The 24,115-nt window shown below is 32.0% G+C and overlaps 3 protein-coding genes across 3 annotated transcripts; all 3 read right to left on the bottom strand.

The window, feature by feature from the left end:
* Positions 1-3,892: 3,892 nt before the first annotated feature.
* LOC132715731 (uncharacterized) lies at positions 3,893-9,258 on the bottom strand (the record flags this gene model as incomplete). Its single annotated transcript, XM_060698795.1, is given in 3 exon segments — positions 3,893-3,957; positions 8,255-8,300; positions 9,051-9,258. Coding segments are annotated over 3 exon segments (273 nt in total), but the record flags the coding sequence as incomplete, so codon positions are not given.
* Positions 9,259-12,356: 3,098 nt separating this feature from the next.
* Positions 12,357-20,222, bottom strand: LOC132715721 (uncharacterized). Its single transcript, XM_060698786.1, has 4 exons — positions 20,047-20,222; positions 13,980-14,046; positions 13,281-13,358; positions 12,357-12,850 (listed from the first exon to the last, which is right to left on the bottom strand). Exons 1-4 carry the CDS (start codon positions 20,185-20,187, stop codon positions 12,357-12,359), a joined length of 780 nt encoding a protein of 259 aa, XP_060554769.1. The 5' UTR covers positions 20,188-20,222.
* Positions 20,223-21,474: 1,252 nt separating this feature from the next.
* On the bottom strand, positions 21,475-23,829 carry LOC132715711 (uncharacterized). The gene is made up of 4 exons (XM_060698776.1): positions 23,648-23,829; positions 22,978-23,044; positions 22,294-22,371; positions 21,475-21,863 (listed from the first exon to the last, which is right to left on the bottom strand). The coding sequence occupies exons 1-4, from the start codon at positions 23,777-23,779 to the stop codon at positions 21,475-21,477; spliced, it is 666 nt and encodes a 221-aa protein (XP_060554759.1). The 5' UTR covers positions 23,780-23,829.
* Between the last annotated feature and the right edge of the window lie 286 nt (positions 23,830-24,115).

Below are 24,115 nucleotides of genomic sequence, written 5' to 3'. Positions count from 1 at the left end.
CTAATCAGAAGTATGTTGGGTGTCCCTGATTGGTTGGATGACCAAAGGCACAGAAAAACATTGCTGTATATAACTGGGTCGCGCCAGTATTACTCTAACCGCCGTTTCATCAGCAGTTTTAATGGCATGCCAAAAGATGGATTTTTTAATTTATATCATTAAGTCAATTATTAACGATTATTGTTATTTTCTCGGGGACTTGAAATGGCTAATATTGCAAATGACCATTTTCATGAAACAATCTATTTCATTATGAGCTATGCTTGTCCACTCAATGCGGTTAATATTTTATAAAGTGGCTTTAAAACCATTCAAATAGTTACAGAGCAGGTATAAAATAAGTCAAATAGGCATTGACTATGGGCATGAAGTGAACCATGTAGATATTATGCAATATGACCTTACCATTGAGAAAGTCCAAAAATCTATATATATATATATATAAGTAGTTTAATTAACCGCTATGGTAATTGAACGAACTGGAGAGTTTTGCAGAATGAAGTGCAAACATTTTCAACCATAAATTGCACCCTTTATAACTTATCGAAAAAAATAAAGTAAATTAATAGCTCCCCTGATTATTTAAATCGACCCTGGTGTCCCGAATTTTTGCTTTTAGAGGTTGATTCCATTTTGTTTGAAGGTAATCGGTTTTATGGTGGTTTGAGTGGAAAGTTGATTTGCCGAATACTGCGACATGTATTTTAACAACAGAAACTTTCGTCGAGGTGTTATGGGTTTATTGATAGGAATGTAAACACACTGGTTGGTCAGACGAGGATTTTGAAGCAATTCAATAAAATAGTAGATTCATCTCCCTCCCAATAAATCAATTAACAATAGCTCTTTATTTATAACCTATGTCAAGTAGCTTTTATATCTTTGACTTGCATGAACATGATGTTAGTGAATTTCCTAATATACTATGATACCTGTCTAATATACAGGTAACAGTCTTCCATTGATAAATAATGTTTCAATATATCAACATGCCATACAAATTTATTCATTATTCATTTTAAGTGAACCATTATTTTTGTTAACGCGTATTAGAAAAAAATCCTGAATTTGGTCTTTTAGAAATTCATCCCAAATTTTTCATTCCAGTGTGTGTTCTTCTTTCAGTTTTTATCTGAGACTTAAAATATAGCTACTGTATCTTAAGTCCAAGGCGTCAAAAGAAACCATTTTTCTTAATTTGATAAAAAAAATTGCCTGCTTAATTACAATATTAGTCTCTTTTGTTACTATTTTTATATGCTCTTTGTATATTTGTTACAATTAAAATAAAAACAGACTTTGTTCAATTTGACTACTGTTTTTGTATGTTTCTAAGAAAATACATTTAATTTTTTTAGCAAGCCGACCAAAAATCATGATGAACAATGTCTTTCGTCCGCCCATTCATCTATGATATACATGTACAATTCTGGTAAAATCCAATTAACCATTGAAAAGTTTAAAAGAAATAGAGGATATTTGCTTGTTTGTGTGTAAGATGAAATTTTATTTTGACCATCGAGTGAGCTTTATAAACAGTATTCTCACGAGTGGCGTAGCCACGAATGAGAATACCGTTTTTAAAGCTGCATGCCTCCAGATGACCCAAAATATTCAAGAAAATTAAACTTGGAAAAACCATACTAAAACTTTGAGAAAAGTAAACAAATTAAAGATTCAAGTGATAATTTATATCTTATTTGCAATTAATGACTGTATTTTTTAGTATCTATCACCATATTTCTACTGCGTTACTAACGCAGTAGGGGCTATTTATGCATATTTTGATCTCTTTATTTGGTAATTTACGTGGATTTTAAGTGCCGATTGTCATGTGTCAAGTACTTTATCTGTTCATTTCATAATATTTTACCTTTAAATACATTTTCAATTTTCATGAAAATTAGAATGAATCTGGAGGCGTGCTGCTTTAAAGTTCACGAGATTAAATAAAATTACATCTTACACAACAAACAAATGAGCTGCGTCATGACAAAACCAACATAATGGGTTTGCGACAAGCATGGATCCAGACCAGCCTGCGCATCCGCGCAGTCTGATCAGGATCCATGTTGTTCGCTTACAAACACTATAACAAATAGAGAAACTGATAGCGAACATCATGGATCCTGATCAGACTGCGCGGATGCGCAGGCTGGTGTGGATCCATGCTGGTCGCAAACCCATTATGTTGGTTTTGTCATGACACAGCTCAAATTTTCTTTTTCTTTTATGCTTAATAACACGTTAACTCGAAATTTCCTTGATATTAACGTGAATATTAAAATCTGTTTTTCCCACTGGTAGCCTCTATTATGTACATGTATTAGTCGAATTTCTCATAAAATACAATAAGTCTTGGGCTGAAAAAATAATTTCAATAATCAACGTTAAATGGCGATGATATTATTCATTTTATTAAAAAATATGAATTATCGCTTGTTTTAATAATAAAACAAACAATTCTAGTAGGAGAAAAAGTCCAACCATCCATCCATATTTCTGTTACTTACTGCGAATTTATATTAGACCTGGCTCTGTTAAATGTAAACGGCCGCCATTTTTAAAAGTTGTGTATTTATAGGGAGGAAAAAAAATTGTGCTTGATTCAGAGGGATATCATTTTGATTTGTTAGCCATACACCTTTTTAAAAGAAAGAAAACTTATTTGAGGATTGTAACAGACAATAGTTATATAAGTGTTGACAGATGTGTAAACATTAAAAAAAATTGGAAACTTGGATTTGTTGAAAGGCTGCCTTACGAACGATGGGTTATTTACTTATTCTTCGGGCTGATGCCTGTCGTTGCTTTTCAAGTTTTCATAAAGCGTACGGCAGTTATTGCTTGTAGGATACTTAAATTGCACAAATGTCATCAAGAACAGTTTTGCATGTGGAAGGAATGTATTTTTCAGATTGTAAAAATGAAACAAAAAAAATTAAGAGAATATATATGGTGATTGGTAATTTGGATATAAGTAAGTTTTATTCTTGTTATTACTTTTGACATTTAAGTTATTTATCAATTTCAGCTTTGCTTTTCTTTAAACAGCCTGTCATTGTCAAAATTGTCAGCAAAAATAAAATTGAGGTATCACATGGTGACAATTTTAAAAAAAGTAGTTTCGTCATTGAAAAGTGTGAAATTATATTTTGATAATTTTCACTGTGAAATTATCAAATATAAATTTCACGGATAAATCAGTAATCCACTGAAAAGCATACAATAATATCTGGTCATCAGATGTCTACTAGTTCATCGTCACTTGCTGCATTTATTGCGTGGACGCAATTTGATGCTATGCATCAATGCCTTTCTTTTTTAACATGATATACCATTGGCGCGAAACATGTAACGGACATTTTGAAATATAAAGTCGATTTGGCTTATTTATATTTGGATTTTGATATTTCCTACAATGGGTAGTTGTTTGCAGAAAGTGAGAAGCATTATAGGTGAAAAAGAAAATGTACATGCTTTGATATTTTTTATCATCTAATATTATTGACTACAGTACAGTGGTGACACAAACAGCACAATGTTGCACTACTGTCATGTCATATTACATTTACAAGTCTTGTAAGTCTTGTTTGTATTGTAATTACTTTCCTTACCAGGTAGGCATCAGTGAAAGCATTTTTATTTAAATTTAATATCTGGCCCCTCTGTCATGGACAGTGCATAGATAAGTATAATTATACAAATTTAATGATTTACAAAACATCCGGAATAATGTACACTAGTCCTTAATCTAAATAGAAAATGACTTGTGCGCAGAAATAATTTGGTAAGGTATCTGTAAGAGCGCATTTTATTGCGCGGAGCTTCTCAATTGCTGCATTGCAGCAACATTTGTACTTGTATTTAATGGGTTACCTGTATAGACCGGGGTTGTGCCGTTTCCTGGACAAGATGATTTTCCCCATCGGACATATATACTTCCCGCGCTATTACCTGTTAAAGAAAACAAACATTTTGTCCATTCTCCGCTTTACGTTAAATAGTCAATGGGTAGTGAAGATTTTAGTTTCTGTATTACATGTATCTAAAATTGCTTGTTGTTTTTTTTAACTCTTTATTGCTCTTTGCAGGTCTTAAACTTTAAAATAAGATATGAACAGTAAAATTGTTTACTAAATCAATACATGTATATGGTTTGTTGCTGCAGATTAAAGGCACATCGTGTCTCAGAAATGAGTTTTTTTCTTTCTTAAGAAATGGTAAATTTGAGTTTTATAACATTTAAATAACGGGTTTAGAGGAAGTTAGATGCTTATCACCTGAAGGATTTATAGCGCTGGATGTGAAATAATTCGTTTAAAAGAAGCAAAATGTAAACAAAGTAGTATTTAGGATTCCATGCAAAACACTAAGCACTATAATTGTACGTATTGCCAAAATGCAACAGGCAGAAGCAAAACATTGTTCAGGTAATTTGCCAGTGAATAACTTTTTAGAAAATTTAACTGAACAGCAAAATGAAAAAGCTTTTGAAAAATAAAAACAAAAGCATTTCTGGGGCATAATTGGGCTTTAATCAACACGTCTTGTTAAACATACATGCACGAATCACATACGCATTTCGTTCTAGGTCCTAATTTTTCTTACAAGCAATTAAACATATGATTATATACTGAACCAAAAAAGAAACTTTCGCAAAGACTGTGCCAGTTGTTCAAGGGTACCACTTAGATGTACACACTTATATACATGTAGTAGCTTGTAAAACTCGTTTTGTTTGCAAAATCGGTCCCCTAATCACCGTATAAAAGCCCGATATGTTTATTCAACGTAAAAATCGAGTTTCAAAAGGATTGAAAAACTGTACTAACATATCTACATTTAAACTTGGAGAAAGTTTCTTTTTTTGTTTCAGTATATATGCAACACGTGTAGCTGAGACATCAAGTTCATCAAGAGAATTCACAAATTAACGATTTCTTAAATTTCACGAATTCGGGATCTTAATCTTCTTTTGTTTTCATGAATTAACGGTTTCAACATTATGAATTCAAATTTCCAATTTCTTGAATTCAGGATTTCAACATCACGAACTCGCGATTTCATCTTCATGTATTCAGCGAATAAACATTTTGAACTTCAACTTTATGAATTCACACATTCAACTTAATGAATTCTTAATTTCAACTTCACGATTTCAACTTCAAGAATTCTTTATTTCAGTTTGTGAAGTTGATTTTTAGAATTCGTGAAGTTTATATCTAGCACAGACACTTGGGGTGTGAAGATCAAAACGCCTTTAAAATCCAAATAAAATGTATATTTGTCAATCCAAGCTCATGTACTGATTATATACATGTACATCAAAAAACCATAATTATAAGCCGTTTTGAAAAAAATTCATATTTCAACGTCTATAATAATTATAGACGTTGAAATATGATTTTTTTTCAAAACGGCTTATATTAAGGTTTCTTTATATATATGATCAGTACATGTGCTGGGATTGACAATTATGCATTTTATTTGGATTTTAAAGGCGTTTTGAGCTCCACACCCCAAGTATCTGTGATATCTAGTGGCAATCATGAATTCGTGAAGCCTTAAATGTCCGCAGTTATCATGCAGGTTATGACTTACTTCGGTCGCCAGATTCCTTTAGAAATATCACTAACACACTGTCTGTCATACGTTTAGATTTTTCACAAAATTTATCTGTTTGGCGCCAACTGCCAATGCTTTACTTTTTCACGTTTTCACCTCCATTCGGAGAGTCACAAATACATGCTAAGCCAATCGCAACTACTCGGCCCTTTCCGTCAGTCTTCGGATAAGGACCTCGAACACAATAGTATGAATACACAGAACGGATGCAGTATTTCGGTCTAACCTACGCTAAAAAACTAAACATGTAAACAAATAGTAATTTAATGTTGGGAGTTGTGGACAAGTTTATTTCCAATATATGTAGTATAAGTCCACCTAAAATAAGTGAATTCATAGGTACAAAAGCAAACAATACATTATTCATATATTTATTATTATGGTTGTAGAAACCGAAAAAAACAACCTGTTGACATTTAGTCCGATTTGTTTAAAATTGAACATCAGTGGGCATATCTAAATTACAAATTGTTGTCAGACATATTTACAAGCATAAGAGTACCGGAACAGACATTAGATGTCAAATATATACATTCGTTTTACATTAATGCTCCGCGCCTGGGCGCGGAGCTATTTGTGTTTACATTTTTTTTTGTCCATGGACCCGGATTTGATCAATAAATCCTTTCGATTTACAGCTAAAAGTAAATCCGCATTCAAGAACTCCTTTCGATTTCTATATTGGTTTCCCCGTCGGTGATTCGCAGCATGTCATATTAATGAATGAGAACCGGAAAGCAGTTCTGCTGTACATGAATTCGAAAGCTATAAATAGCTATAAATGTTCTAATTTCTTACACTTAGGTTATACATTTGTTATTTCCCTTTTTTAGTAGTACATGTACATGAAATTATAATTTGTTACATTTTGAATTACATTTACACACAGCATATCAAGTACATGTATACTATTAGTGATTGGATTTGTCAATATAAAGAAGATTTAAGGCAAAAGACGTTAAGAATTTTGCATTTGATAATTATTTTTAATTTATATTTATGAAATTAAATGTTTAATAATAACATGCTGATATATTGGTTGTTTTTAAATAATTAAACTTTAGTATGTAAGGTTACATTTCATTAACTCTTTAAGGACATGACTGGTGACATGTCCGGGGTCCGTACTCGACAGCGCAAGCTGCATTTTGTGCCCGAAAGGGCGGATGGACCCTCATTAAGCTTTAACTACATACATACATATGCGCCATAGGTACAGCTTACCACTTTGTGAAAAAGAAAAAAAAAATAAGGGTATGACTGGTGACATGTTCGGGGGCCCGTACTCGACAGCGAAAGCTGCATTTTGTGGCCTCACGAGCGGATGGACCCTCATAAAGAATAGGCTTTAGATAGATATCATGATAACAACAGAAACTGTGATCTGCAGTTTGAACATGAAGTGTAATGTTTTTTATGAATGGTTTTAAAGCAATTCAACAAAAAAATATATATTGATCTCCTAATAAATTAATTAACAATAGTTTTTTTAATATATTACCAATGTCAAATAGCTTTCATATCTTTGTCTCGCACGAACATGATGTTAGTGAATTTCCTCATACCTACCTATAATTCAGGTAACAGTCTTCTATTATATTGATAAATACTGTGTCACCATGTAACGCGTGTATAACAAACAAAAAAATTCCTGAATTTGGTCTTTTTGAAATTCATCCCATTTTTTTCATTCCAGAGTGTGTTCTACTTTCAGTATTGAAAGAAACCATTTTTTTAAATTGACATGAAAAAAAAAATGCATGTTATATTACTACATTATAATATTAGTCCCTTTTGTTCATATTTGTATATTTGTTACAATTATAATAATAAAAAAAACAGACTTTGATATTTTTATCATCTTATGTTACTGACTACAGTAGTGACACAAACAGAACAAAGTACAGTCATGTCACATAACATTTACAAGTCTTTAAGTCTTGTTTGTATTCAATGGAATTACTTTCCTTACCAGGTAGGCATCAGTGAAAGCATTTTTTATATTAAATATCTTTCCCCTCTTTTTAATTATGGACCGTGCATAATATATAATTATGCAAAAAATGGTTTACAAAACATTCGGAAAAAATCTACAATAGTACTTAATCTGAATATAACATGACCTGTGCGTAGGAATAATTTGGTAAGGTATCTGCAATGAGCGCATTTTTGCGCGGAGCTTCTCAATTGCTGCATTGCAGCAACATTTGTACTTGTCTCTGTTTCTGTTTACATGATCTGAAACCACTTAATTGGTAGAGCTACTTTCAATCAGGTTATTATAGATAATAGCCGAGGCAGTTCCGAATGTACGCTAAGCTACTAAATAGTTAAGTTTAGTTTCGGGTAAAAAACAACAACAAATTACTGCTCATTTCCTACACACAAACAAGAAAGAATTACATTAACAGAAAAATATCAAAAGTTTTCAGTTCCTTCAAAACATCACGCCTGTTTTATTAATAAATTTGAACAGGTCATCAGCCCCTAACCACCCATAACATGTAAAGCATTACTTGAATCTTGAATCATTTGTTCAAAATCTTATACATTTTTCTAAAGTTTATTTTTCTCGAAGTATTTTGGCTCATCTGGCAGCTTTTAAATAATTACAATGAAGTCTCACCTGAAGCACTTTGTAGATTAGCAACGGTTGCCTTTAAAGCTTTTAACTGCAAAACAAAACGAAATGTCTTTCTTAGTCATTTTTTAAAGGCAAGTAAAGAAGGACAACTTTTGTTTACGTCAAGTATCTAACATATTAACATTTATGTGAACATTTCATGTTAACAAGAAAAACGAAGTAACACACAGTTTAAACTCTCTTTTTCTTATGGGATTATCATCATGAAATTTTATTGATGACTATCTTCTACTGTGAACAAAACACACATTATTAATTAAGGTTGTTGCCAAATAGGTTGACTGTGAATACTCTTGTCCTTAAAGCTATGCATGAAAATTAAACCAGATAAGAAATGTAGACACTGTTAGACTCCACATTGTCTCCACTCCATGACCTTGTAAACTTGATAATATGCTAGCTACATTCAACCATAGGCACAGACGGAAGCCCTCTTAACTAATCATTAACTGCCAGATTTATCGGAATGTAACGATTTTTTAGTATTAAGTTTGTTTTTATAATCCCGCCGTTTTTAACTTGTTACTTATTTAAACAGACCTGTACTCTTAACTCGAAAAGCGGCATGTATTAAAAAACGAATATAACGTTAAAGTCGGATAAATTTGGAAGTGCTGCTTAGTTAAGAGGGTCTTCGTCCCGAAACCAATTGACTTTACATGATGTTCCTGAGCCAACAATATAAAGCCTGGTCACACTACGCGGATGAACATGCTCTATAGTATTGACAAGAGCCTATTTCCTGTCGGTACCAGCAGAATCTAGATTAAAATCTTACCTCTGCTTCTAATGTCTGAAATGTCTGTTTAACTATTGCCATATATGTCTGAAATGCTACAAGGGAAGCGTCATCCTGAAGCAAAAGTCGATTATTTCTATTTCTACAAACTATTTCGCTGGCCGAAATAAGAAATAAAGTTATATAGAACACCAGAGACATTTTGAACAGTTTGTTGATGTCAGATATAATTGCAAAACCCTGTTCATGTCAGCTGTCTTATCAGTAACCAACTTTTAAAAGAGGTGGCAGGTCATTCTATTGAAATATGAAACGGGAGGAAATTGAGGTTCTTCTATCGAAAAATTATTTTTTTACATATTTTCATTTTTGGAGATTTGTAATTGGGAAAAAAATGCTTTTTCGTGTTTAGAATATTTGAGATTCTTTTATCGGAAATAGGATCATAGTTTGTTATGGAAAATATTTTTCCTGTTTTCAATATCCGAGGTCCTTCTATTAGAAAAAATGATCGGACCTGGTAATAGAAAAAAATCATGTTTTTACTTTTAGGTCCTTCTTTTAAAAAATTTATCTGAGCTAGTTATAGAAATAAAATTATTTGTTTGGCAAGATAACTATCAGGATTATTTTTTTACCTATTTAATTATTTTGTCTTTTTTAAACTTTGTGATGAAAGAAAAAGGGACGAGTTATATTACTGTGATAAAGTATTTGTAAATCATTAGTGACTGAATGTGTATATTTTGATATTTATATATACATGTATATACTACATAAAACGCATTCAATAATCATTATTTTTATCTATGGATTACTTATAGATGCAGGTACAGCTATCAAAATGACATCTAACAAAATATATGTAATTTTCTCAGGATCAATATATCTGTCAGGGAGAACTTGTTATAAAGAAACTACTTACAAATAGTACTTTTGTAAAAGGAACATTGAATTTAAAGCAAAGAAATAAAGTCATTATATCTGTCATATTAGAAAAAACTGGCTCTGTGTGTATGTTCTGCTATGTTTTCCTAAGTTAAAGGTAATAACTTAACATGCAGCAATAGATAATAGATTTAACTTTCAAATGGTGTATAATACAATAGGATCAAATGTACATCCAGTAAGTTTAATTTGCTACAAATTCCACTTTTTGATAGGCATGAGTGATATTTCAATGGAGTATATATAGGAGCTGCTTATCTCTGTTATCTATGTCTCTGATTCTACCATATTCCATCATACTTTTAATTCATTACCTTATCGGCTATAATTTTGTTAGTCGGGGCTTTATGTTTGCAATTTTGCATTATAATTAGATAATTGTGTATGGCAAGGATGAAGACTTGAAATAAACAGGCCAATATTTACGAATTGGGCAAATAATTTAAAAATTTTACTCAGAACTACCAGATTTTAAGCAAGAGGCGATGAAAAATGGACTATGAATTAGTTTTTGACACATATAATACAATATGTAAGGCAAGCTTAATCATTAAAGTTTAATTTAGCACCGAAAACTCACTTTTAACGATGAAAATTACCATTTTTAACAAGTGCTTTTGCAGTCTATACAATGGTTTTCCGACGATATCCGTGACAGTTATCACAAGAACTCCTTTACAAGTTATCATAATGTAATATTGTTGTCCAAATCATATGCTTTGTCCGAACATGAATTGTACAAGTAATGCTCACCTTATTGCAGAATTTTAATCCATATCATTTCGATTTTTAGTTATATTATGTCATTCTACACTTAAACAATACAGTTTAAAACATTGTTAATTATTTTGTATCTGTTTAAATCCATTACTGTGTGTACAATCATACGAAACATTTTGCAATTGAATTTGGCGGCCATATTGACTTGTTCTACTACGGTGCAAGAATATTGTTGTCATCTTGATATATATGCTAATACTTAAGTTTGTGTTACAAGTTGAATAAAAAATTAATTGTTAACTTATATTTTTGCATTACATATAAAATACTACAATGGATGATTGCTATTGTTGTCATCTTGATATATATGCTAATACTTAAGTTTGTGTTACAAGTTGAATAAAAAATTAATTGTTAACTTATATTTTTGCATTACATATAAAATACTACAATGGATGATTGCTATATTGTATTTAAAAGTTATTAATTCTAAGAAACTATTTAAGGCACTTGTGCGTAAGAAAGTTGGCAAATGTTGGCAACTATTATTTCTATATGTCAAAAGTATTTTTAATATATTGATAAATTAATAATTATCAGTCATTATTTAGGAACCTCTTGTTATGTTTAAAATGTATTATATTGTATGTATGTAAAGTGAATAATGTTTATTTATTTAAAAACATTGTAGAACCTGTTTACGCATTTTTATGTTTGCAAGTTCTAATTGGCTGACGCTATGTTTGCCAACATCCGACAGCTATATAAGGGCGGCTGTAACCGAAAATGGCACCAGTTGCAAGCTTCCAATAACTTCCTTAGTAACCAAGGCACTGGGGAATATTTTCAAAAAAACATCTTATTAATCAATTTTATTCAGTAAGTTACAAACAAAACATGTTGTCCGTAAAGAAAACAATAATCCTTTAAATGTTTAAGTCCCGTTTATTTACAAAAAAACAAAATAATTCCGTTTGTTTACATATGCCAAGTTTTGCTTACATAGCAACCCCGTAGTCAAGTTTTTTAACATCAACACTATGCAATTGGTGGTCCCCTTTGCTGTTACAGTAGATACATTATAAGTTCTTACATAATTTATTATTATATTAAATAATATAAACTTAAATTTGTTATCTTCATCAATACAGAAAAAATTATTTAAACGTTAATAGCGTTTCTTATTATTAGTTTTCACACTAGCTAAAAACCCTTAAAAGACAGCTTGTAAGCTTGGTGGCTTACAATAAGAACTCCATCCCTCGTGTGACACTTCCTCCCCGTGGTAATTATCAAGTTGTTGTGGATGTAATGACTAAATTTACATAGAAAATTGTTTTATTGAGGCTAAGAATTTAAAATTTGATGGAATATGGTAGAATATGCAAGGAAAAATCTGTGATATATGTTTGCGATTTGGATCAAAAAATATGTCCCTTGGGAACCCGCCCATGGGCGGATCCCCTCGGGACGCATATCCGATATAAACCGCAACATGTCAGAAAGTATTAATGTTTCATCCGTTAATGGATGTTTTCTCGTGAATCATATGAAGTTATCTTTGTGTTTATATACAAAAATATATTACCAATTTAGATATGTTATTCAAGATTTACATAATAAGTCAGGGTTTAGTAATGTCAGATTTATAAAAAATATTCTTTTTTTTCTTATTGTCTATTTTGTGTAAACAACACACGTGAGCTCGCGACCTTCTACATAAGGCGGACATTTCAATGAGCCACATACGACTTCTACTAAATATAACAGGCGACCATTATCGTTAGCATGCCCACCCATGACAACTTCCGGTCTTGAATCGAGGCAAACGTATTCTGATGCAGAAGGATGTCCATCGAGAGCAGACACCAGGTATCCATTGTATCCTTTGGTCCATCCTGGATAGCAATCAAGACGACCCGGTAGCATCATCATGATCGGTCTAGTGGACTGGCAAACCGCGCAAGGAGCGTCCTCTTCATAGATATGTTCCCCGCCAAAAAAAGCAGAGCCTTGATCTGAGTGAAACTCTCCAAACTGATATTCCACACCGTATATTTTACTACCAGAGACTACCGAGTCATCATAATGAGCCCATTGCGGGTCTGTCGGTAAACAGAGGTGATTTGTAGCGCCGCCTGTTTTGCCGTAATAGAATCCTGCTGAGAAACCTGCAAAATGTCAACATGTATTTGGTAATGAATCGAATAGAAATGTTAAAAGTTGCTTCAGAAAATATATTTATGTTTGCACCTTGCAAGACTCAGCAGTTAATTTATGTTAAAATAAGGTAGAACAAATACCAAATTGGATGAAAATGTCCAGGCCCAGAGGGCACTGGACTGTTTATTTAAAAATCAAGAAAGATAGGCATATAAAGCTTATATAAGTAAATAACAATGTACGTCCAACCTATTTATATTCTTAACTGATTGGTAAGATATGAGCTAATTTTCAGATATAATGATGATTTATAAAAAAAAAAAAAAACTTTGAAATCCATTTATTCCAGCGAATTGTAGTAAAGGGTATGTGAGTCAAACTGTAGTAAATTTTTTGTCAATGTTAATTTTTATAATCTTATAAACTAAAACGTTTTACCTGAATAGACGAGATGTGTGCCATTTGCAGGACATGATGTTCTGTCCCATCTGACATAAAGGTTGCCACCGCCTGTTCCTACAATAATAATTAATACTTGATGTAGGAAACCACAATATTCAAGTATTGTACAGTCATTCAGGCACTGTTTTCAGTGGCACTTTGTATCAGTTTATGTTTCTCTTAAAAGGAACTCCACTGAGGTCCAAAAGCCTAAAATCATAAAATTTGAATTTCTTACATAGATCAACTGGCACGTTTCAAACAAAGGGATATTTAAAGGATAATTTAGAAATAAACTCAGAAATAAATTGAAATCGTATTTTTCTGCGATTCTTAGTTCGATTTGAGCGAAAAGCATTGAAACGCTCTTCAATTTTGGGTCATTTTTAGAATCAAAATAACTAGTCTAGAAAAACAGAGAGAGAGAGCGAATAATCTGAAATTTTGCACATAATGTATTAGTGTAGTGGAATATTAATCTTGAAAAATTATTTTCAGTTCCATCATGTCAACAAAGACTTCAGTTGAGTCCCTGTAAGAGCGTATACCTCAGTCAATTAAAGTAAAAATCAATTTATGCATATGGCTTGAATCTGCTATTCCCGGGACTTTAAAACTTAGCCATGCTATGTGTCAAAGAAGATAAATATTAATAAACCTTGTCATAATATGACAATATGATATGATCTTGTTTACCTGTGTAACTTTGCAGTGTTGCGACAGTGGACTTCAAAGTTGTTATTTCAGACTTCATTGCATTAACCTAATTTCATAAAAGAATAATATTTTTTCAACAATGGATAATTAGGTTTTGTAGACAACATGCCAATTATTAAGAGAATTATTTAAAAGAGTATTACTAAATTTTGTGAGTAGCTGGCAACCATCTGATTTGTAGTCGGGCAGTTTTACTTGCCGAATCGGGCGATCCCAGTTCGATTCCCAGACAGTACAGGTCACTTTAGTTGTGATTGATAAAAATCCTTTCTACTGTCATTCGTACCTCTGTTCTGGCATGTACAGAATTATATCAGTTCCTTGCGAAAGTGAATCAAACTAGAAATGATAAACTGCCTGTATGAGCTATGCTCTGGTAAATTCAACGTGGCTTACTGCTGCAATCCGGAGGGTTATCTACCAACACCAACACCATCACCACCACTTGCTGCCCACGCATCCGTTCACATTCAAATTAACTGATTTCTGACTTTCTTTCCGAATGACTCTTTATCCTGACAGAACGGTATCAATACGTCAAATGCAGTGAACGTTAATATGATGACCAATTGTAGATTAGGATGCAAATATATGAATATAAAACACCAGCTATTACAGTAATTAAATCAAAGGGCTGCAGCTCTATGGTATTTTCTGATCTTTGCAATCTAAATCATACTGACTATCTGTATGTACTTTCCTGTATAAGTTTATTTTTATATACTATAATTCATCTTACGCAGCGACAGCGTTTTGATTTTCTTCTATAACAGTTTGAGATTTACATATGGAATTTTGCATGAAAAAAAAAATAGAATTGCCTCGACTAGGATTTGAACCATAGGCCTCTCACACCCTCAACGAGACCGCTTACCTCTGCACCACGGCGAAGTTATACATATGAACCTTGAATAAAAACGAATACATTATGTAATTCTAAATTGAGAATTTCCATTTCGTGTTTGTAATCCTTATTAATTTCGAGGTATTTTGTTCACGATAAACGTGTTGTTTAACACTGATGAAAATAATTTATCGAAAATCTTCTCGCCAAAACAGTCCGATATGTATATATTCCACTACTCGACAGTCAGAGATATTTGAGTACTACGCTCTGGAGTATTCGGTAATCGGCATAGCTAAAAATAGCATTTTCATTGATTAAAATGATATTCATGATAATCCGAAGCTTTACGGAAATAGCCGAACATTTTTCATTGGGTAAAAAAGATATTCATCCGCGAAATTTATGATTGTAACCTCATATTTCTATTGACTAATCTAAACTTTTAATGCACTGAAATTCGTTAAATGCCTACATTGAAAATTATTCTTTCTTTTAAATTGCTGGTTTTTAAGCAGTTTTGAGTGAGAACTACTTTGCGTTGTTAGGACTGTCAGGAAATTTTGTGTTAGACCGTGGATGTTAGCTATGTATTTACTGATCTTACGATCAGAAAATACAAAAATGGTGGTCCAATGATTTAAAGAACTATTTTAAAATGCAAAGCAAAAGTTGCGTAATATAATCCGCAAAAATTGAAAGTTAACTAACGTAAAAATTATATAAAATAATGCTTGTATTTAACAAAAAATCTTACTTCTGCAGCTAATGTCTGATATGCCTGTACAAGGGAAGCGTCATCGTGAAGCAAAAGTCGATTATTTCTATCCCTACAAACTATTTCGCTGGCCGAAAAAAGAAATACAGTTATATAAAAAACAAGACACATTTTGTTGACGTGTAAGTCTGATATAAAATGAAAGTCAGCTTATGACAGTTGTCTTACAAGAAAAGCATTGATACAAAGCATCAAAGGGCGTCCAAGCAAAAAATGCAGAAAGTGAAGATGAACTAGTAGACATATGATTTCAAGATATTCTTATAAACTTTTCAATGGTTAATTGGTTTTTACTAGAATGAACGGACGGAAGACATTGTTCATTATGAACTTTGATTGGCATGCTAGAGATTAGAATATCACTTGTTATTTCTTTATGATCGTGATTATTAATAGCAACGGATATACATGTATACAATCATTTATAATCCATATGTGTAACGCATGATCAACACCACACTTGTGGAATAATCCATATGTGTAACGCATGATCAACACCACACTTGTGGAATTGTCCCTTATTATGTAATCGCTATTAGCGAAGACCCCCTCTTAAGGTATCTGTTCACACTTAGTAAAAATATGACACTGGTTATATTACCATGCCATGTTGAGCATTATTGTTTATTATACAATAATTGTAATATCTATTTTAATAACAAAAATACAGATTTTATAAATATTGTTTTCCTCTCTTTTTTGTGTTTTTATGTGTTATTTTGATACTGAGTTTTTTACGTTTACTACTCTTTTTTTATTAAAATTGTAAAATAAATTTTAAGAATTTAATTGTCATATTCACGGACGATTATAAGTCAAAACTTAACTGGAAATAGTCAGTAAATTATGGTTAATCTTTCAATATATAATATTGTTTATTCTTAAACCATGTACATGTACATTTGTATTTTTCTTTATCATTTTTTAAATTATCAATCAATTAAATAATTAATAAAATATAATTTGTAACTTTGAATAATTCCTCGGCATCTTTACTAAACACGAATAACAAATTAAATAAAATGTTTCAAAGTTGATAGTGTCATATTAAAACCATTAAAATGTACCTTTTTTCACAATTATTGTACATATTTATTGTTTTTATCTCATATAGATAAAATGAAACATGCTATTGTTGTTGTTGGTGGTGGTTTTTTTTCTCGAATTGTATGTTTATGTATAATAATAATCAATAAATTTGAGAGTTGATCTATGTTTATTAATTATTGTAACCAAACTAAGTGACAAACATTCATTTTGGAAAAAAGCTTATTTACAATGTATCTGTAAAATATTTGTTCTGTTCTGTAACGATATCAAACATCTACTCCAAAACCGGGAGAGACCGGACAATAAACGTGTGGTCACTAGTATCCCGGTCAAAATAGACCGGGAGAGACCGGAATTACCGATAGGAGTACATCCCTCTATAAATAGATTTTCGGAATATTTAGGTCATCAACTCATCATTCTATTTTAACATACCATGATAACCCACTGTGTATTACAAAATGATAAATAAAAAAACCGAAGAGACGGAAAAGGTTATTGCATTTGAAAATGTTTGCATTGCGAAATCCTCCAGTTCGCTATTCATTATACATATCGCGACATTTCATTTTTCAAGCACCCTCATACCGATCGGAATGATCGGCTTTTACTATGACCGACTAAAAGGCTCGAGAAGTTGCTGTCGCCCTTTCACAAAATCTGATTTCATTCCATAAAGGGGCGCCGCGCTTCGGCGCGGACGCCAATCAGTGACGTACTGTTAAAACTTCAGGGTTTAAAAAGTCATTCTACTTGAAAAGGGATAAGAGTTTGTAAATTGACTCTTTTTTTCAAGTTTTCATTTTTGTTGTCCTACTGTTTGAGAAAAGATCGGAGTCTGTTAACGTTATAGAATCGGTGCTTTATATGTTACAAATATTTGAGGTCCTTTTTATTGGGGAAAAGGAGCAACGTTTGTTGTAGAAAAAAATGCTTTTATTCATACATGTAGAAAAAAAAATACTCGGTCGAATGTTTAACTTTGTAGACAATCATATACTGTATGAACAATGATATACTAGTGTTATAATGACATTCTGTATGAACAATGATAAACTGTTTGAATAACGATATAATGTATGAACAAACATAATAATGTATGTACAATGAGAGACTAGTGTTACAATGATATACGTAATGAACAATGATATACTGTATGAACAATAATTAATTGTATGATATACTGTATGAACAATGATATAATATATGAACAATGATATACTGAGTAAACAATGATATACTTACTGTATGAACACTGATAAACATGTGTTACAATGATATAATATATGAACAATGTTATTCTATATGAACAATGATATACTTTATAAACAATGATATACTGTATAAGCAACGATATACTGTATAAACAACGATATACTGTATGTATAGGATATCGACCGAGTACGAGGTCTTTCTGTTTAGGAAAGACCTGGTCATGAATTTCATGTGACACCGAGAGCGCGGAGCGCTCGAGGTGTTTAATGAAATTCGTGACCAGGTCTTTCCTAAACAGAAAGATCGATGTACGAGGCCGATATTCAACTTACACACTGTTAAAACTATTTTGGCTTGAGCAATGGCTGATCCGAAATGCACAAATATTATTTTTAACACAACGCATATACAGGTAAGCTTTTATCTTCTGCTTAAATACAATATATACTTTGCATTTAGATTTGCTTTCCCCTTTAAAATAAAAAGTCAAAAAAATAAATGTGTAATTTGTCAATAATAAAGTGAATAGGTCTGTAATGGAAGGTATATTAAAGAAAGAATAATTATGTTGATAGTATTTCGTATCAGACAATGCAGATTCTTGGACATTTGACACCGGAGTAGAGAGGAAAATGTTAGCAATATTGACATATTGTCATCCAAGGATCATTTCTGTAAAGTGTTATACAATTTGGCCTAGTGGTTTATGAAATTCTTTTGCATAAAATGTTTACAGAAGACATATAACCTACGATGGACATCAGGCGAGCCTAAAAACTCACCATCAGTTTTTCATGATCAAGTCAACTAAAAAGCAAAAAAGCAACTTGAAACTAAAGTTAATATATTCTGGTATCTTCAAGTATACTACAATATAACTATAACTTCTATATTTTTATTTTACATTTTATACATTAATAGACATAAGCTTACTCAAATAAAATCATTCATAATATCTGAAATAACACAACTGGATGGCCCTGGTAACCTGTAGTGCACTTGCCCGAACTTTTTTCTGTTCAGTCTTCTCATAATGATGCTGATCAAGGAAAATGGTCCTTTGGAACTGGTAAGGCGGACTAAGTGGTTAAATCATGGTGTTGAGGTCAAGTCATGTGTGTGAGTGACGACTGTCTGTGTCTGAGAAATGAAGTCAATGGATTAAGGTGCACGAGGGTTCCTGTGACTTAAACAAATGCCGGATAGAACTTGAGAGGTGTTATCATAAATATTCAATTTCTCTGTTTCATCTGGCATCATTTGGTCTGTTAAACTATATTTTTATCTTATACATTTTTCAAAGGTTTATTTTTCTCGAAGTATTTTGGCTCATCTGGCATGCAGCTTTTAAATAATTACAATGAAGTCTAACATGAACCACTTTGTAGATTAGGAACGGTTGCCTTTAAAACTTTAACCTGCAAAACAAAACAAAATGTATTTCTTACTCTTTTTTAAAGGCAATTGAAGAAGGACTACTTATGTTTACGTCAAGTATCTAACATATTAACATTTATGTGTTACATGCTAACTTAAACATAGATTTTGCTTTCTCTGTTTTTGTTATGGGAGCATCAATAAACCATGAATCATGAATTTGCATTGATGACTATCTTCTACAATGAATAAATCTGACATTATTAATTATGAAGGTTGCCAAAAAATGTTGACTTTGAATACTCATGTCCTTATATAAATATACATGAAAATTAAACCAGATAAGAAATTTAGATGTTTCTACTTAACGTTATCTCCACTCCTTGACCTTGTAAACTTAATAATATGCTAACTACATTTAACCATAGACACTTGGTTTTGAGTCGAAGACTCTCTTCACCAATCAGTAGCTGCCAAATTTACCGATTTTTAACTCATAATACCTGCCATTTTTCACTTGTTACGAATTTCATAATACCCGCCGTTTTTCACTTGTTACTTATTTCATAATACCCGTTTTTTTCACTTCTTCTTTTTCTTTTCTTCCACAGGTACTCGTAGCAAGTAAAAATGATATTAAAAACGAACATTACGTTAAATTCGGATAAATTTGGAAAGTGCTGTTTTTAAGCCTGGTCATACTACGCGGGTGAACATGCTATATAGTGTTGGCAAGGGCTTATTTACATTCGGTTCCAGCAGAATCCAGATTAAAATTTCACCTCTGCAGCTAATGTTTGATATGCCTGTACAAGGGAAGCGTCATCGTGAAGCAAAAGTCGACTATTTCTATTTCTACAAACTATTTCGCTGGCCGAAATAAGAAATACAGTTATATAGAACACCAGAGACATTTTAAACATTTTGGTGATGTGTTTGTCAGATATAAATGCAACAATCTGTCAGCTGTCTTATCAGTTACCAATTTTTAAAAGAGGTGACAGGTCATTCTATTTGGAAAAATAAAATAGTAGCAAATTGAGGTTCTTCTATTGAAAAAGGATTTTTTTTACATATTTTCATTTTTTGGGATTTGTAATTTAAAAGAAAATATGCTTTTTGTGTTTACAATGTTTCGGATTCTTTTATAGGAATTAGGATCATAGTTTTTTTTATGGAAAAATATATTTTTATGTTTTCAATATTTGAGGTGAAGTAATTGCAGTTGATATTGGAAAACCATAATGTTTTCATTGAAGGTGTCACTCTTTTAGGAAAGGGATAGGGGTTAGTAATGCACATAAAAATGATTTTAAGGCACAATAATTTTATGTCCCAGAAACAGTCTTTCCTTCTTTAGAAAGGGCGAACGTGAGTTTAAACATGAGTTTTATAAATAAAAGTAACACTTTTATGGAACGTTAGATGCTTACATCATGTAAAAAGTGAATTGTTCAGCACTGAATGTGAAAATTATTTTTCATAAAAGCAAAGTAGTATTTTGACTTCCATACAAAATACTAAATTACTTTAACTATACTTATTGCAAAAAAGAGCAACAGAAGCAAAATATTTTTTCTTGTAAACGGGTAGAGAGTATAATGTTATAACAGGGTATAAGAAAAGCTTTTCAGAAAATAAAAGTATCTCTCGGGCTTTTAATTGTGTTCATTTTTTTGAGTTTAAATCTCGGGATTTTTATTTAAGAATTTTATTTTTTTAACTTTGTAAAAAAAAAGAAAAAATAACATGCGTTATTATATATAAAAATTGTGGAAATGATAGTTAAAATGTAATTTTTTTATTTTTATAGTGTATTTAAATATTCAATAATCAAAATTTTTATTGGGGATACCCTTATTTAAAATGTCAAAAAAACCAAAAAATTATTAATTTTAATTTTTCAGATAATTTTAAAAAAAACGTGAAAATACCTAAATTGGAAAAAGGTATTTTAAAAAATAGAATTTAAGAATACCGGGGAAAAAAGTTATAAAAATTTTTAAAATAGATATTGAACATAGAATTCAAATCAAAAAGATCAGACAATACAGTTTTCCTCGTTATGGATGCTTTAAGTGAAAAACAAGCTTTTTTAAAAGATTTTAATAAAGGGGAAAATTTAATTTTTTACAAAAAAACCAAATGACCAAACCTTTACAAACGGAATTTAAATAGCAATAATTTTTCTAAATAAAACAGGGGACCCCTTATTGTAGCATGCCCACCCCTGATAACTTCCGGTTTTGAAAACGAGGGAGATGTATTTTTATGCACATTATGCCCTCGTGCGACACCAGGTATCCATTGTATTCTTTGGTCCATCCTGGATAACAATCAAGACGGCCCGGTAGCATCATCATGATCGGTCTAGTGGACTGGCAAACCGCGCAAGGAGCGTCTTCTTCATAGATATGTTCCCCGCCAAAAAAAGCAGACCCTTGATCTGAGTGAAACTGTCCAAACTGATATTCCGCACCGTATATTTTGCTACCAGAGGATACCGAGTCATCATAATGAGCCCATTGCGGGTCTTTCGGTAGGCAGAGGTGATTTGTAGCGCCGCCTGTTCTGCCGTAATAGAATCCTGCTGAGAAACCTGCAAAATGTCAACATGTATATGATAATTAATCTTCTAAAAATGTTAAAAGGTGCTTCAGAAAATATATTTATGTTTGCACCTGGCAAGACTCAGCAGTTAATTTATGTCAAAATAAGGTAGAACAAATACCAAATTGGATGAAAATGTCCAGGCCCAGAGGACACTGGACTGTTTATTTCAAAATCAAGAAAGATATGCACATTAAGCTTAGATAAGTAAATAACAATGTACGTCCAACCTATTTATATTCTTAACTGATTGGTAAGATATGAGCTAATTTTAACATATAATGATGATTTATAAAAAAAAAATATACTTTGAAATCCATTTATTCCAGCGAATTGTAGTAAAGGGTATGTGAGTCAAACTGTAGTAAATTTTTTTGTCAAAGTTAATTTTTATTATCTTATAAACAAAAACGTTTTACCTGAATAGACGAGATGTGTGCCATTTGCAGGACATGATGTTCTGCCCCATCTGACATAAAGGTTGCCACCGCCTGTTCCTACAATAATTATTAATACTTGATGTAGGAAACCACAATATTCAAGTATTGGACAGTCATTCAGGCACTGTTTTCAGTGGCACTTTGGATCAGTTTATGTTCCCTTTAAAAAGAACTCAACTGAGGTCCAAAAGCCTAAAATCACAAAATTTGAATTTCTTACATAGGTCAACTGGCCTGTTCAAACAAAATGATATTTAAAGGATAATTTAGAAATATACTCAGAAATAAATTGAAATCGTATTTTTCTGCGATTCTTAGTTCGATTTGAGCGAAAAGCATTGAAACGCTCTTCAATTTTGGGTCAATTTTAGAATCAAAATAATTATTCTGGAAAAAACAGAATGAGAGCGAATAATCTGAAATATTGCACATAATGTATTAGTGTAGTGGAATATTAATCTTGAAAAGTTATTTTCAGTTCCATCATGTAAACAAAGAATTCAGTTGAGTCTTTTTAAGAGCGTATACCTCAGTCAATTAAAGTAAAAATCAATTTATACATATGGCTTGAATCTGCTATTCCCTTAGCCATGCTATGTGTCAAAGAAGATAAATATTAATAAACCTTGTCATAATATGACAATATGACATGATCTTGTTTACCTGTGTAACTTTGCAGTGTTGCGACAGTGGACTTCAAAGTTGTTATTTCAGACTTCATTGCATTAACCTAATTTCATAAAAGAATTAAAAAATTCAACAATAGATAATCAGGTTTTGCAGACAACATGCCAGTTACTAAAGAGAGTAATTAAAAAGAGTATTAGTAAATTTTGTGAGTAGCTGGCAACCATCTGATTTGTAGTCGGGCAGTGTTACTTGCCGAATCGGGCGATCCCAGTTCGATTCCCAGTCAGTACAGGTCACTTTAGTTGTGATTGATCATGAAATCCTTTCTACGGTCATTCGTATTTTACAGAATTATATCAGTTCCTTGCGAAAGTGAATCCAACTAGAAACGATAAACCGTCTGGATGAACTATGCTCTGGCTTACTGCTGCCATCCGGAGGGTTATCTACCAACACCATCACCACCACCACCACATGATGGCCAACTGTAGATTAGGTGAAATGGTGCTTTAGCCAGATGCAAAGACGACAATAAGCCAACACGTTTTTTATGGATATGAATATGGTACATAAGCCATTACAGTAATTCAAAAATGGTGGGCCAATAATTAAAAGAACAAGTTTTAAATACAAAGCAAAAGTTGCGCAAAAAAATCTGCAAAATCGTGAGTTAAATAATGCTTGTCTCTAACAAAAATCTTACCTCTGCAGCTAATGTCTGATATGCCTGTACAAGGGAAGCCTCATCGTGAAGCAAAAGTCGATTATTTCTATCCCTACAAACTATTTCGCTGGCCGAAAAAAGAAATACAGTTATATAAAAAACAAGACACATTTTGTTGACGTGTAAGTCTGATCTTTAACGAAGGTCAGCTTATGACAGCAGTCTTATCAGTGACGTACTGTTAAAACTTATGGGTTTAAAAAGTCCTTCTAATAGAAAAAAGTCAGTGTAGTAAAGCTTGTAAATTGACTTTTGTTTTCATTGAAAAATGATCGGAGTCTGTTATGGAATCGGTGCTTTTTATGTTACAAATATTTAAAGTATTTTCATTGTGAAAGAGGAGCAACGTTTGTTGTAAAAAATGCTTTTATTCATACATGTAATACTTGGTAGTATGTTTTAACTTGCAGACAATTATGATAGGGTTATATAATGTTAAAATGAATA

This window comes from Ruditapes philippinarum, unplaced genomic scaffold (assembly GCF_026571515.1).
Source record: "Ruditapes philippinarum isolate M1 unplaced genomic scaffold, ASM2657151v2 ctg14298_1_1_1_1, whole genome shotgun sequence".
NCBI classification, from domain to species: Eukaryota; Metazoa; Mollusca; class Bivalvia; order Venerida; family Veneridae; genus Ruditapes; species Ruditapes philippinarum.
This window is presented reverse-complemented; position numbering and strand designations above follow the sequence as displayed.

Coding starts and splice junctions, on each gene's coding strand:
- LOC132715711 (XM_060698776.1), bottom strand. CDS start 23,779: ATGTGTCTTGTTTTTTATATAACTGTATTTCTTTTTTCGGCCAGCGAA. Junction 23,045..23,647: donor ATCAGACATTAGCTGCAGAG/GTAAGATTTTTG, acceptor TTATGAAATTAG/GTTAATGCAATGAAGTCTGA. Junction 22,372..22,977: donor AACACTGCAAAGTTACACAG/GTAAACAAGATC, acceptor TAATTATTGTAG/GAACAGGCGGTGGCAACCTT.
- LOC132715721 (XM_060698786.1), bottom strand. CDS start 20,187: ATGTTTAAAATGTCTCTGGTGTTCTATATAACTGTATTTCTTATTTCG. Junction 14,047..20,046: donor ATCAAACATTAGCTGCAGAG/GTGAAATTTTAA, acceptor TTATGAAATTAG/GTTAATGCAATGAAGTCTGA. Junction 12,851..13,280: donor CACACATCTCGTCTATTCAG/GTAAAACGTTTT, acceptor GACATTTTGCAG/GTTTCTCAGCAGGATTCTAT.